At 35.8% G+C, this 11,150-nt stretch overlaps 3 protein-coding genes across 4 annotated transcripts; 2 read left to right on the top strand and 1 right to left on the bottom strand.

Moving 5' to 3' along the window:
- Positions 1-1,095: 1,095 nt before the first annotated feature.
- On the top strand, positions 1,096-6,295 carry LOC121974417 (lactoylglutathione lyase GLX1-like). Its single transcript, XM_042525469.1, has 9 exons — positions 1,096-1,190; positions 2,515-2,638; positions 2,738-2,862; positions 3,077-3,141; positions 3,233-3,445; positions 4,104-4,151; positions 4,490-4,597; positions 4,673-4,825; positions 6,020-6,295. Exons 2-9 carry the CDS (start codon positions 2,517-2,519, stop codon positions 6,065-6,067), a joined length of 882 nt encoding a protein of 293 aa, XP_042381403.1. The 5' UTR covers positions 1,096-1,190; positions 2,515-2,516; the 3' UTR covers positions 6,068-6,295.
- A 715-nt stretch (positions 6,296-7,010) lies between these two features.
- On the top strand, positions 7,011-10,158 carry LOC121974418 (tobamovirus multiplication protein 1-like). 2 transcript variants are annotated; one of them, XM_042525472.1, is made up of 12 exons: positions 7,011-7,214; positions 7,304-7,447; positions 7,547-7,637; positions 7,734-7,786; positions 7,903-7,995; positions 8,074-8,145; positions 8,266-8,338; positions 8,439-8,484; positions 8,557-8,620; positions 8,777-8,856; positions 8,938-9,018; positions 9,096-10,158. In XM_042525472.1, exons 2-11 carry the CDS (start codon positions 7,310-7,312, stop codon positions 8,975-8,977), a joined length of 750 nt encoding a protein of 249 aa, XP_042381406.1. In that variant the 5' UTR covers positions 7,011-7,214; positions 7,304-7,309; the 3' UTR covers positions 8,978-9,018; positions 9,096-10,158. The 2 variants fall into 2 exon arrangements, with proteins under 2 accessions (XP_042381406.1, XP_042381404.1); XM_042525470.1 differs by having other exon boundaries at positions 7,019-7,214; positions 8,777-8,830.
- Positions 9,230-10,384, bottom strand: LOC121974419 (thioredoxin-like protein CXXS1). The gene is made up of 3 exons (XM_042525473.1): positions 9,836-10,384; positions 9,643-9,765; positions 9,230-9,539 (listed from the first exon to the last, which is right to left on the bottom strand). Exons 1-3 carry the CDS (start codon positions 9,935-9,937, stop codon positions 9,378-9,380), a joined length of 387 nt encoding a protein of 128 aa, XP_042381407.1. The 5' UTR covers positions 9,938-10,384; the 3' UTR covers positions 9,230-9,377.
- Positions 10,385-11,150: the final 766 nt, after the last annotated feature.

The raw sequence follows: 11,150 nt of genomic DNA, 5'->3' as shown, positions 1-11,150 counted from the left end.
GAAATCTAAGCAATCCTGATCAGGAATAATAAGAATGTTAAGAATAGTAGAAGCTCAACCTCGTCGAGATAATAATGAGAATATTATGAAGACCGAAGATCAATCTTGTTTTGGGAATAATAATGAGAATACCCTGGAAACGGGAAGACCAATCCTGTTTGAGGATAATAACAAGAATACCAAGAGGACTAAAAGACTAATTTATCTTAATTGGAGAGAGGAGTTCGATCATTCAGTCGTGGGAGCAAATAACAACACTAAAAAAAACAAGAAATCTGATCTGCTAATAATAATAATAATAATAATACCACGGGTCACTAAGAAAAAGGGGCTCAGGTCTGTGGAGCCTTTGAGAGGGATTTGGGAGCGACGACCTCCTATATTGCTTACCCAAGCTATATCATATGCGACAACCCCCATATGACCTACCCGAGCTACACCAGTTATGCTTAACTTTGTGGATCATCCATTTCCCTTAGAATAATCGTTCTTACGCTTACCCAATCCATTCGGAGAATCAAACAAAGCTTCCTTCTGTTTACCTCCTCTGATCCCTTGGAGCGTTGGCTCAATGCCATCGTGTACTACTGCACATCAATGCTGTTGTTAAGAACGAAAAACAGAGGCCATCAAAGCCATCAATTCACAAGATCACATAGCACACTTCACACTGTTTTGTGGATGGATGCCAAATGACACGTAACATTCCACTTTTTTTTTGCCCTTTACTTTTACTTTTATTTTTCCCTCTAACTGGTCCCTGAACAAAAGTTGATAAAGGAAAACTTCCGTTTACTTTCATGATTAATCACAAAATTTAGACATTTAAATTATTTTAAAAAATAACTTTCAAGGAATTATTCAACTTTTTAAATATATATATATATATATTTACCTTTTAAAATATATATATATACCTTTTACCTTTTTTGTTTTATATAAAGTTATCCTGCAAGGATTTCAGGTAAAGTAGAGACTGAAACTGAACAGGACAAGTGGCATCGCCTGCGACGCTCACGCCAAAGGATCCAGATACGGGATGGGAATTTTACGGATTCTATTTACACCACCAATTGGATGAGATCACACTCCCTTCTTCCAGAAAGGTCCTATTTAGTCCCTGCCAGAGCAGGCAGGCAGTGGATCAAGCTTTCACCGCTCTCTCGGAAGAGATTTCCGATTCTTCTTCGGTATGTCTCCAAACTCTCCGTTCTTCATGCATTTAGGGTTTCGGTCTCCGTTTTCTTGTACTTTTACAGTCTCGAGAATAGTATTACGTTCGATTTTAACTATCGCATTAGGCTAGAAGATCGATCCAGGTTCCAGGAGTCGCCGATTGCTGTGTTGATTCCAGCGCGGTGTGTTTTTCGATTTTTCTGTGTGTATTTGTTGCTGTCTTGTACTTTAAAAAAGTATTATTAGGTAAAACTCTGGCGTTTTTAGTGTCAGAGATGCCATCCCTGCAGAGTCGCTAACCAGGAGAGAGACCTTATGCAGAAGTAGCTAATTAAATTATGGGAAATTTGCTAAGTAAATAGGTTGGAAATGTTCCATAAATTAGGTCTGTGACTTCATGGCTCATTGTACTGCAACGCACCTTCAAGTATCATTCCGTGGTATATTATCATAACTAATTTTGTCATGCTTACACATTTGTTATCTCTAAGGTTATGATATAATCTTGTTAAGTTGTTATAAATGGGACATCTCCTTTACTGCAAAAACTTGTTGATCTATGTCCTGCCCAACTATATCCTTGTCCTAGAGTGCACGTGCAACAACAACGAAGAGACGACTACATGGTAGGGATAATTTGCAACCTACCATTCCCATGATAGGGATGCCTTTTTTGGAACTTCTTAGAAGAGGGGTCTCTTATACCATGTGGATTATGAGAATGGGTAAATGTTGTATTGCTTAATAATGAAATATTATTTAGATTGGTGTATATATAGACTTGATAAAACCCTAAACTTAGAACTAATATTTTGTGTTTAAACCTACTAGACCAATAAGCTTATTAATCTAATGCCTTGAACATATTCCAAATTTTAAATTAGAAAATAATTCTTTTTAAGATTTCAAAGATTTATATCTGATACCATTAGTTGATGTTTGTTAATTAACCATTCCCTATGTGTTACTATATAACTTTTATCCATAATTCTAGTACCTTTCTAGTATGAAGGAGAAAGAAATCTATTTGGATATGATCACAGTCATTCTTAAAGTTTAATGAGTCAGTGGTCATTTGCTTCTCTGCTTAAATTTCGATTGCTATCTAAAGCTTGCTTATGTGGTGAATGTGGATTTTAGTTTGAATCCCCTAAAGAAAATTAACAATTTATTGTCATACCTTTTATCTGCCACATCTTCATAATTAGCCTCTGAAGTAGTCTAAGTTTAGCTTTTTCTGTTCCAATCGAACTGTCATTTTAGGCATTTACTTTCTTAAATGAGTAGTTCTACTTTAGTATTGTCATTTGATATATTGACATGATTATCTTGGTTTAGATATGGCATCTGGTGCTGAAGTAGAGTCTCTTTCCAGCGAGAACTTGCTTGAATGGGCTCAGAAAGACAAGCGTCGTTTTTTACATGCTGTTTATCGTGTTGGCAATTTGGACCGTACCATAGAGTCTGTTTTGTCAAAAATTTGACCATCAAATCTTCTAAGATATCTTACTCTAGCTTCACCAATCCCTATTTACTAAACAACGCTGTGATATTCCTTTAGATTTTACACTGAATGCCTTGGAATGAAACTGCTCCGTAAGCGTGACATTCCTGAAGAGAAATATTCAAATGCTTTTCTTGGATTTGGACCAGAAGATTCTCATTTTGTGGTGGAGCTGACATATAGTATGTTTCTCATCTCATTGTAGAAAATCCTTTTCTCCCATCAACTTAAGACCCCATGTGTGAACTCCTTCAAAATTTATCAAATTTTCTGATGATTGTCTTAGCAGCAATCATAGGCTCCAAACTATTGGCACTTTGTACATGTCTGTTGTTCACTTTTTAGTTAAACATTCAGTAAATGACTTCATATCTTCTTTTCTCTTCTTTTGAGCAGATTATGGGGTGGATAAGTATGATATTGGCACTGGCTTTGGCCATTTTGCTATTGCATCAGAAGATGTATGTTGCACATTTGTGATTAATTCTGTCCCATTTAGATATTTATCACCTAAACATTAATTGGAAGGAAACAAAATCACTCGAATTGTAGGTCTACAAATTAGTTGAGGACATAAGATCCAAAGGTGGGAAGATAAAACGTGAACCAGGTCCTGTTAAAGGAGGAACAACAGTCATTGCTTTTGTCGAAGACCCTGATGGCTATGTATTCGAGCTTATTCAAAGGGGACCCACACCTGAACCACTTTGCCAAGTCATGCTTCGAGTAGGTGACTTGGAAAGGTCTATCAAGTTTTATGAGAAGGTAACTTATATTATAAGTTTTATTGGTTGTTCAATCTTAAAGATGTCAAAATATAGTTGCTTATTTTGTTCAATTTGATAATTTCTAAATGCATGCAAAACAGTATCCTTCTTGAACAGCATAGTTCAACTACTTTCTTATTTGCAGGATGTTTCAAATACCTATAATTGTCGTTATGAACTTATTAGAGTTTAGTGTTTCAGTTCACGCCTTATCTGTGCATCAATATCTATTCGTGGTTCTTTTCCACAGATAATTTTCATAGTTTTGGTGACCGGTTGCCATGCATTCGCTCCATCGTGTCTAACCTGTTAATAAACCAAATATTATAATATAATACATTTAGTTTGTTTTGATTGTTATATCAGACTGTTCCCTTGAGAATCTGCAATAGATAGACTTTGTTGCCTTTGTGGTTCCATTTATTTTCGATGGTTTTGCCCTTATTTAGAGTGCACAAAACAGTTGCTACTTATATCTGATCAGCTGGATACAGAACAAGCCAAGTGTATTTCTTCTTTTTTGAATACATCTGTTTCTCTGATTTCATTGTTATGTGACAGATGTGTTATCTATATAGCTGAACAAGTATATTATCAAACTCTGTCTCCTCTTTAAACTCATCATTTTCTCAATGTGTTTTGTCATTTTCATTCAGGCTTGTGGGATGAAGTTGCTGAGGACAAAAGACAATCCTGATTACAAGGTCATATTGCACAGCATCATTTTCTGATGGTTATTGGTCTTACTGTTGTTAATCTAATTATGCTGCATGTGTCAAAATCTTTTGAGGGCTAGGGCTACAATCGTGCATTTAATTTGTGTAGGGGCATTAGTCTGACGTGTGTGTGCCACAATCTTGGCTTTCATGTTATGATAAATATGTTGATTGATATAATGATAATTTCATATATAGGTTCCTATAATTCAGATACATGTATATCTTTGTGGCGTTGGCTTAACTCATATACTTTTATATAGAGCTATATCTTTTGCTTTTTCACATCATGCTCACCCTTTCTTCCAACCATACAAGAACAACAGTATACTATTGCGATGCTGGGTTACGCTGAAGAGACAGAATCAATTGTTCTAGAGTTGACTTACAACTATGGTGTGACAGAATACACAAAAGGGAATGCATATGCTCAGGTTTTTTAAAATCTTTCGTAATATTCTGTTAATTTTAGCCATTAAATTACTAATATCTCTTGTATCTGTGCGTAGGTTGCTATTAGCACTGAAGATGTTTATAAAAGTGGCGCTGTTGTTGATTTAGTTACCAAGGAGCTAGGAGGAAAAATTACAAGACAACCCGGACCAATTCCAGGAATCAACACCAAAATTGTCTCGTTTTTGGATCCAGATGGTTGGAAAACAGTAAGTCTTCATTTATTTCTTGGTTTCTAGAAATAAATTGCTCAGTTAAATTCTTTTTTGTCCCTTTGCATGTAGCTTGGTAGTGCTTTATGGAATCTCTTCAATTTTTTGGGGTGACGAACTTTGTTGTGTTCTTATCTGCTATGACAAACTCATGCCCCCAGCTTCCCTTAATATGTTAAAGGATAAAAACTCTAAGAATACCTTTATTTCCTGAACAAAACTTTCAAAATGGCATGAATAAGGTATCTGTTAATTTTTTGTTTCAAAAATTGCCTGAATTTTTGATGAAATCTCTCTCAACTTCATTGTTGTGCAGTCCTTGGCTTTCATGTCATTCTTTTGCAAAAACAACCATCTCAAGACATTATTGTTTTTTTTATAAAAAAAGTATTGAAATATCCATTAAAAATAATATTTTATTCAAAATATGATTTTGTTCCACAGTAATATCTTTCGCTACCATTCTCATATGTGTACATCACTTCTCAATATATCAAATACGAGAAAGGTTATTAATTTGTAATAATGATTGCTTAAGAATGGAAGTCAAATGAATACTTGTGACTCAATATCATGTTATGATTTCTATACTTTTCTAGTAATGATTATATATAAATAAAAGTCAATGGATACTTTTTGCATAAAATTGTATTTTGGTGAGAATTGTCGAGGACAAGACAATGTTATATATATTTCCTGTTCTGTAAGTTTGACGTGTTAAATTGTTACTTGGTAATGATGAGATTTTGCTCCTTGAGAGGTCATAGTTCAATTCTCACGGATAAGTTCTAACAAAGGTCAAAGATACTGATCTAAAATAATCAAAACAAAGTCTTATTCGGCCATTTTTGAAAGAGGCAGCTATGCCTGAGCTTTTCTCAAGATTTAGAGGTTGAATTAAACCTATTTGATGTTTATTGGATAACTTACCTCGTTTGGTTTTATCAATAAATTATCTGGCAGATAATGTTAAACAATCATTTCCCAAGATTACTGCACCAATTTATCATTTCACTTTTTTATTTTGTTTATCTACTGTTTGCACTTCCTAAATGCCAAGTCCAATCATTTCAATAAATGTTTAGTTTGGGTTAATTTCTTGGCGGGATTGGTAATGCACTCTTCTATGTTCATGTGCATTTAACTATTTCGTCTATTGAATCAGTCAAGAACTTTTTAATTGTTTTCCAGGTTCTAGTTGATCACTTGGATTTCCTCAAGGAGCTTGAGCAAGCGTGAGCATCCCAAGCGGACGTCTGAAACTTTATTACTGCGACTATGGTACTTTTAGCTGTAAGTTGTGCTTTCTATATGCAAGTCTAGGATGGTGGCAGTATGTAATAATAATTTCCAGTCATGGAAATCATGGTACTTTTAGCCGTAAGTTGTGCTTTCTATATGCAAGTCTAGGGTCGAGGCAGTATGTAATAATAATTTCCAGTCATGGAAAATATTTCTTTCCTTTTAGCATCATCTTGCATTTGCTGTTGCAATTTACTTGAATTAACTACCACACCAGTAATAACGTTATGCAACTGATCGCTGCGCTGTATTTTTTTTTTGTTTTGAACAATGCTTTGGAAAAAGCGGACTATTAGTAAATGCTGCCAAATTTTTGTAATAGGTTTAACCGTTTAAAAATGTCTCTTTGTTATTTGTTAACAGAGAAAGGATTTTAAAACTTTCCAATGCAAATCTTCTTAAGCATTTTGCTTTATTTTGTGAGAAATTTAATTTACACTAATAAATAAATAATAATAAAATTCAACATTTCTGGGAGAGTATTTAAAAAATGGAAAGGCATCTAAATTTCTCTATATTATTTTGTTTTTAAAACTTTCTTTAGGTGAATCTTCTTCCACATTTGCTCTTCACATTTTTGAAAGATTACTATTTTTAATCTTTTGTTAATGCCTCTCTTGTATATTGCTCTATCCCTAATTGTCAACCGCTGTTGGGGCAAAGTTGAGTTGATTAGTGTAGTTGTTATCATAAGGATAAGATTTGAATGTCGATAAAGTTAAGAAAATTTTTTTTTTCTTTGCATTGGTCAATTATAATTTTTTGATTTATCTTTTCATATATATATAATCATGGGGCTGATTTTATGGGACCGTTGGATGTCGGATTTTATTTTATTTTTCTACCATATCCCTAATTGTCAATCATTTTCAATGCTTGTGAATTGTGATGGAAAACGACCATTCCAAAGGCGCATACGCCGGCGGTAGCCAAATTTTGCTCCATCAAAAACCGACCCAAGTGGCCCAAAAATCCGGCGGCGCCGATCGATCTGATGCTGATTTGACTCCCGTTCCACCTGTCGAACAAAGCAACGTATTCGAAGCAGTCGCTGGTTTGACGAAGCTGCCAGAAGAGTAGACCGGTGGGTCGCTTACGGCTTCGGCCTTTCTTCCTCCCGCAAGGCATATTCCAGCATCTTTACTCCCACCTAATCTCTCTTTGCCTCTCTAGATCCGAATGGACATCGCCGGGATGAGTTGGCTCCCTGCAACCGCTCGAAGCTGGTGGGTGAAGACCGACGAGTCCTCCCAATGGCAGGACGTCGCCTTCTACTCCCTTTGCGCCGCGTATTCCTGCGTCTCTGCTTTCGCCCTAGTATTCCCCAATCTCCACATGCCATCAGCTGAACAGTTTTACCCTTTTTTTAATGTAAAGATCGCAACTTTCCTAGTTTGATCAATTCGTCGCCTGCAGATTCAAGTGGTGAGGATCCAACTTCGAGTCCCTGAATATGGTTGGACGGCGCAGAAGGTTTTCCTTTTCATGAATTTTTTGGTGAACGGAGGTGACTTCGGCATCGATTTTAATCTGATTTTTTTACCCATCTTTGCTCGTTTAGATCCTTAACGGCAGATTGCTTTTCCATTATCTAATGTTGCAGTTCGCGCTCTGGTCTTCGGGTTCCACAATCATGTTTTACTTTTCCGGCCAAGTGTAAGCGACACACATGTCCTTGATCACCTTTGATGCAGCCATCATGTCTTTTTAGTGTTACAGCTTGTTTGGAATCTGTAATCTGGTGGTGAAATCTTTTTGATTCATTTGATCAGGTTTTTGCTCTAGTGTTGTTGGATCTTCCAGGGTTATTATTCTTTTCTACTTACACACTGCTTGTGCTTTCCTGGGCTGAAATATATCATCAGGTTGGTATAAGTTGTGCTCTCATGTTCTCCATTTTTGTTGGATTTTCTAATTCCCGATGATCCGTAACGACATGGCAGGCAAGGGATCTTCCTTCAGACAAGCTGAGGATCACATACATCATTGCTAATTGTGTAATATACTTCATTCAGGTATCCATTCTTTCAGTTTGCAATTAGCAAATTGGAGTATGTTTATATAATCTGTTGTTGGTTAATAGTACCATTTGTTGAATCAGAGGGTATTCTTCAATCCTCCTTATCTATGTTTAGGTTTTCATATGGATGTATCTGTGGATAAATGACAATCGGATTGTTGAATTAGTTGGGAATATCTTTCTAGCAGGTAGATTTCATTTTGAATAGCTAGATTTTGGTTCCTCTCCTACTTTGCTGAAAAATTGTTTCTTGCTTAACTTAATTTGGTGTTTTGTTTTCTTTTTCAGTAATATCCTTCGTAGCTGCACTTGGTTTCTTAGTGTACGGCGGAAGGTAATATCGTGCTTTATTGATCATTAATATGTAATGCAGACAACATCCTTATGAATCCTAGTATCTTTACAGTCTATTTTGCCTTCTGAGGCGTTTCCCTGCTGAATCGAAGGGGCGACAGAAGAAGCTTCTTGAGGTTTGTTCTCCTATCAAACACTGAAATGATATCAAACCTGTATCTTCATTCTATTTTCTGATATCAAGAACATCCTGCAATAACATGGTTTCAACTGGTTTTAATATGATTCTTTTCTAGAGAGTTAAGATATCAAATTTTGATGCATTGATGCAGGTTGGATCTGTTACTGCAATATGCTTCACCTGTTTTCTCATAAGGTGCCTCGCGGTGAGTGTTGATGATCCCGTATTAAGGTAATGAGAGGAAAATAAGTTCATCAAATCTTTATGCTAATCATTTCTTTCCCTGCCTTTTTCTATTTGTAAATGTTGCAGCTTGGTCTATCATCAGCCATTGGCTCTGGTACCTCACTAGATGAATTGGGCCATCCTCTTCTGGATTTCACCTTCTACATGGTAATGTAACCTAAACTTCATTGTATCAGCCGGTCGGTCCGGTTTTAAAAGCAAATCCATGGTTTTGTATGATTCAGCTGACCGAAATACTCCCTTCGGCACTTGTTCTCTACATTCTGCGGAAGCTCCCTCAGAAAAGTGTTTCCGGGCGGTATCATCCCATTCGATAGACTATTCGCTCATGCAAGACTAACCTACTAAAGAGTAGAACTAGAGAGTAAGATTCCATGCCCAGCTCCTTCAACATTACAGATTATAATTACAGCATCACTCAGGCCTCAGCCAAACATATCATGCACATAATATAAGAAACAAGGCTTATTATCAAGCTGTTTTTTTATTATTATTATTTTTTGGTTTCACTCGAGAATTTTTGAGCTGCGGAATGATTGGACAAAGCCATCCACCCTTTTCTTGATCTCTTCCGGATTGGCCCCGACAGCCTTGTCTATCACTGCGCCATCATCTCCCATCAGAACGAAGGTTGGCATTGCCTTCACCCCCATCTTAGAAGCCACCTCCTGCCATTTCCATTCAAACACACCAAACAAATAAACAGTGGTAAATTTTGTATCATGAAATTCCTGAATTGTGAAAAAGAAGGAACAAAAAAATCCATCTCACCTTGGCTTCATCAACGTCCACCGAGAGGAAGAGGATGTCCGGATAAGCTATGGACAGCTCCTCGAAGAACGCGTTCATGGCGAGGGATGGAACACACCATGAAGCGCCGAAGTGGATGAAAACCTACAACGCAATGAGGCAGGCATCAAAAGGAGCCACCGAGAGGAAGAAATTGAGCCATGAGAGGGCTTACAGGGCAGCCTTGGTCCTTGGCTTGGCTGATGAAGGTGTTCCACGACTGCTCTGAGTTCACCTTCACAACTCTAGACCTGGAATTCTGCTGCTGGCCTTCCATGACTGATGACCCACACACAAGCTCATGAGCTGATTTTCTTGACCAGAGCTGGGTGGGAATTTATAGAGAGAGGAAAGTGGAGATGGAGGACAGGTGGCCTAACAAAATATCTAATCTTGTTCATATCCATGATGATGGCTGTGAAAGTTTTGTTCTGTTTTGTTTGTTTCACAGGATCTTCTTGTTTTTTGTTTGGGAAATCTGGCATGGCGGTTTGAGAATCGTAGGCTAATTGGGAATTGATGGGGCTGGTAATTGAGTTTTTTCTCTTATAATTCGGATGGAAATCAAATGGTTGAAATTGGTTTTGCAGGTTTTAAATTATTAAGAAACAACTGGAACCAACTGGCGTTTTTTTTTTATATATAAAAATGTATTGTTATTATTGTTGCAGTTTTATTATTTTATTTTGGTTGAAGATAAGCATCATAAACAGGGCACAACTGTTTGTTTATGGTTAAGTGCTATGAATTGTTCTATGAAGATCTATTTATAAGCAATTTATTATTAGATATAAGCTGTCTTTTTAATTTAATATTGCTAATTAGTGTGAGAACCTGTTGATTGATCTTTAATTTTAAAAGTTTTATATTAGTTAATATATATATATATATATATATAAAAGTTTAAGAATGAATCTATATCATTACTAATGACAGTAGGAGCATTCACAGTGATGGGAACGGTTGGAGTGTTCCTTCGTTATCATATTTGTATCATGTTATAAGTAAAAAATCTTACACATTTCTTTATTATTAAAATACTTTTTTAACAATTCATTTATATTTTTATACTTTTCATTATATATATTTCACTACCGCTCCTTTATATTTTCATTTTATATAATTAATGTTTTATAAAATTTAAATTCATAAATTAATAACGTGAAATAATATTAATAATTTAAAAAATTACATAAATATTACATTACATATATCGTAATTAATAAATTATTTTTCACTAATTACAATTGTAGCGTATCTAGATATAGTCAATCAAGTCGGCTCGAAGTTGATGATGTAGTTGATTATCATGTAGTTCGTAATTTCTCTGGATGTATTATTGGAATTCCTGGATGAAGCCTTGAAATATTTGTGATGGAGGATCTATTGAATACTGCATCTTCCTCATTCTCAATAATTATGTTGTACAAAATAATACAGGTATACATGATGTCCTTCAAATTATCCTTGTACCAAAATCGTCCTGGACC

The sequence above is a fragment of the Zingiber officinale genome, chromosome 4B (assembly GCF_018446385.1).
Source record: "Zingiber officinale cultivar Zhangliang chromosome 4B, Zo_v1.1, whole genome shotgun sequence".
Taxonomy (NCBI): domain Eukaryota; kingdom Viridiplantae; phylum Streptophyta; class Magnoliopsida; order Zingiberales; family Zingiberaceae; genus Zingiber; species Zingiber officinale.
Note: the sequence above shows the minus strand (reverse complement) of the source record. Positions and strands in the feature narration are given on the sequence as shown.

Coding starts and splice junctions, on each gene's coding strand:
- LOC121974418 (XM_042525470.1), top strand. CDS start 7,310: ATGGACATCGCCGGGATGAGTTGGCTCCCTGCAACCGCTCGAAGCTGG. Junction 8,485..8,556: donor TTCTTAGTGTACGGCGGAAG/GTAATATCGTGC, acceptor GTATCTTTACAG/TCTATTTTGCCTTCTGAGGC. Junction 9,019..9,095: donor TGGATTTCACCTTCTACATG/GTAATGTAACCT, acceptor TGTATGATTCAG/CTGACCGAAATACTCCCTTC.
- LOC121974417 (XM_042525469.1), top strand. CDS start 2,517: ATGGCATCTGGTGCTGAAGTAGAGTCTCTTTCCAGCGAGAACTTGCTT. Junction 2,639..2,737: donor AATTTGGACCGTACCATAGA/GTCTGTTTTGTC, acceptor ATATTCCTTTAG/ATTTTACACTGAATGCCTTG. Junction 4,152..4,489: donor AAGACAATCCTGATTACAAG/GTCATATTGCAC, acceptor CAAGAACAACAG/TATACTATTGCGATGCTGGG.
- LOC121974419 (XM_042525473.1), bottom strand. CDS start 9,937: ATGGAAGGCCAGCAGCAGAATTCCAGGTCTAGAGTTGTGAAGGTGAAC. Junction 9,766..9,835: donor CCAAGGACCAAGGCTGCCCT/GTAAGCCCTCTC, acceptor ATTGCGTTGTAG/GTTTTCATCCACTTCGGCGC. Junction 9,540..9,642: donor TGGACGTTGATGAAGCCAAG/GTGAGATGGATT, acceptor TGGAAATGGCAG/GAGGTGGCTTCTAAGATGGG.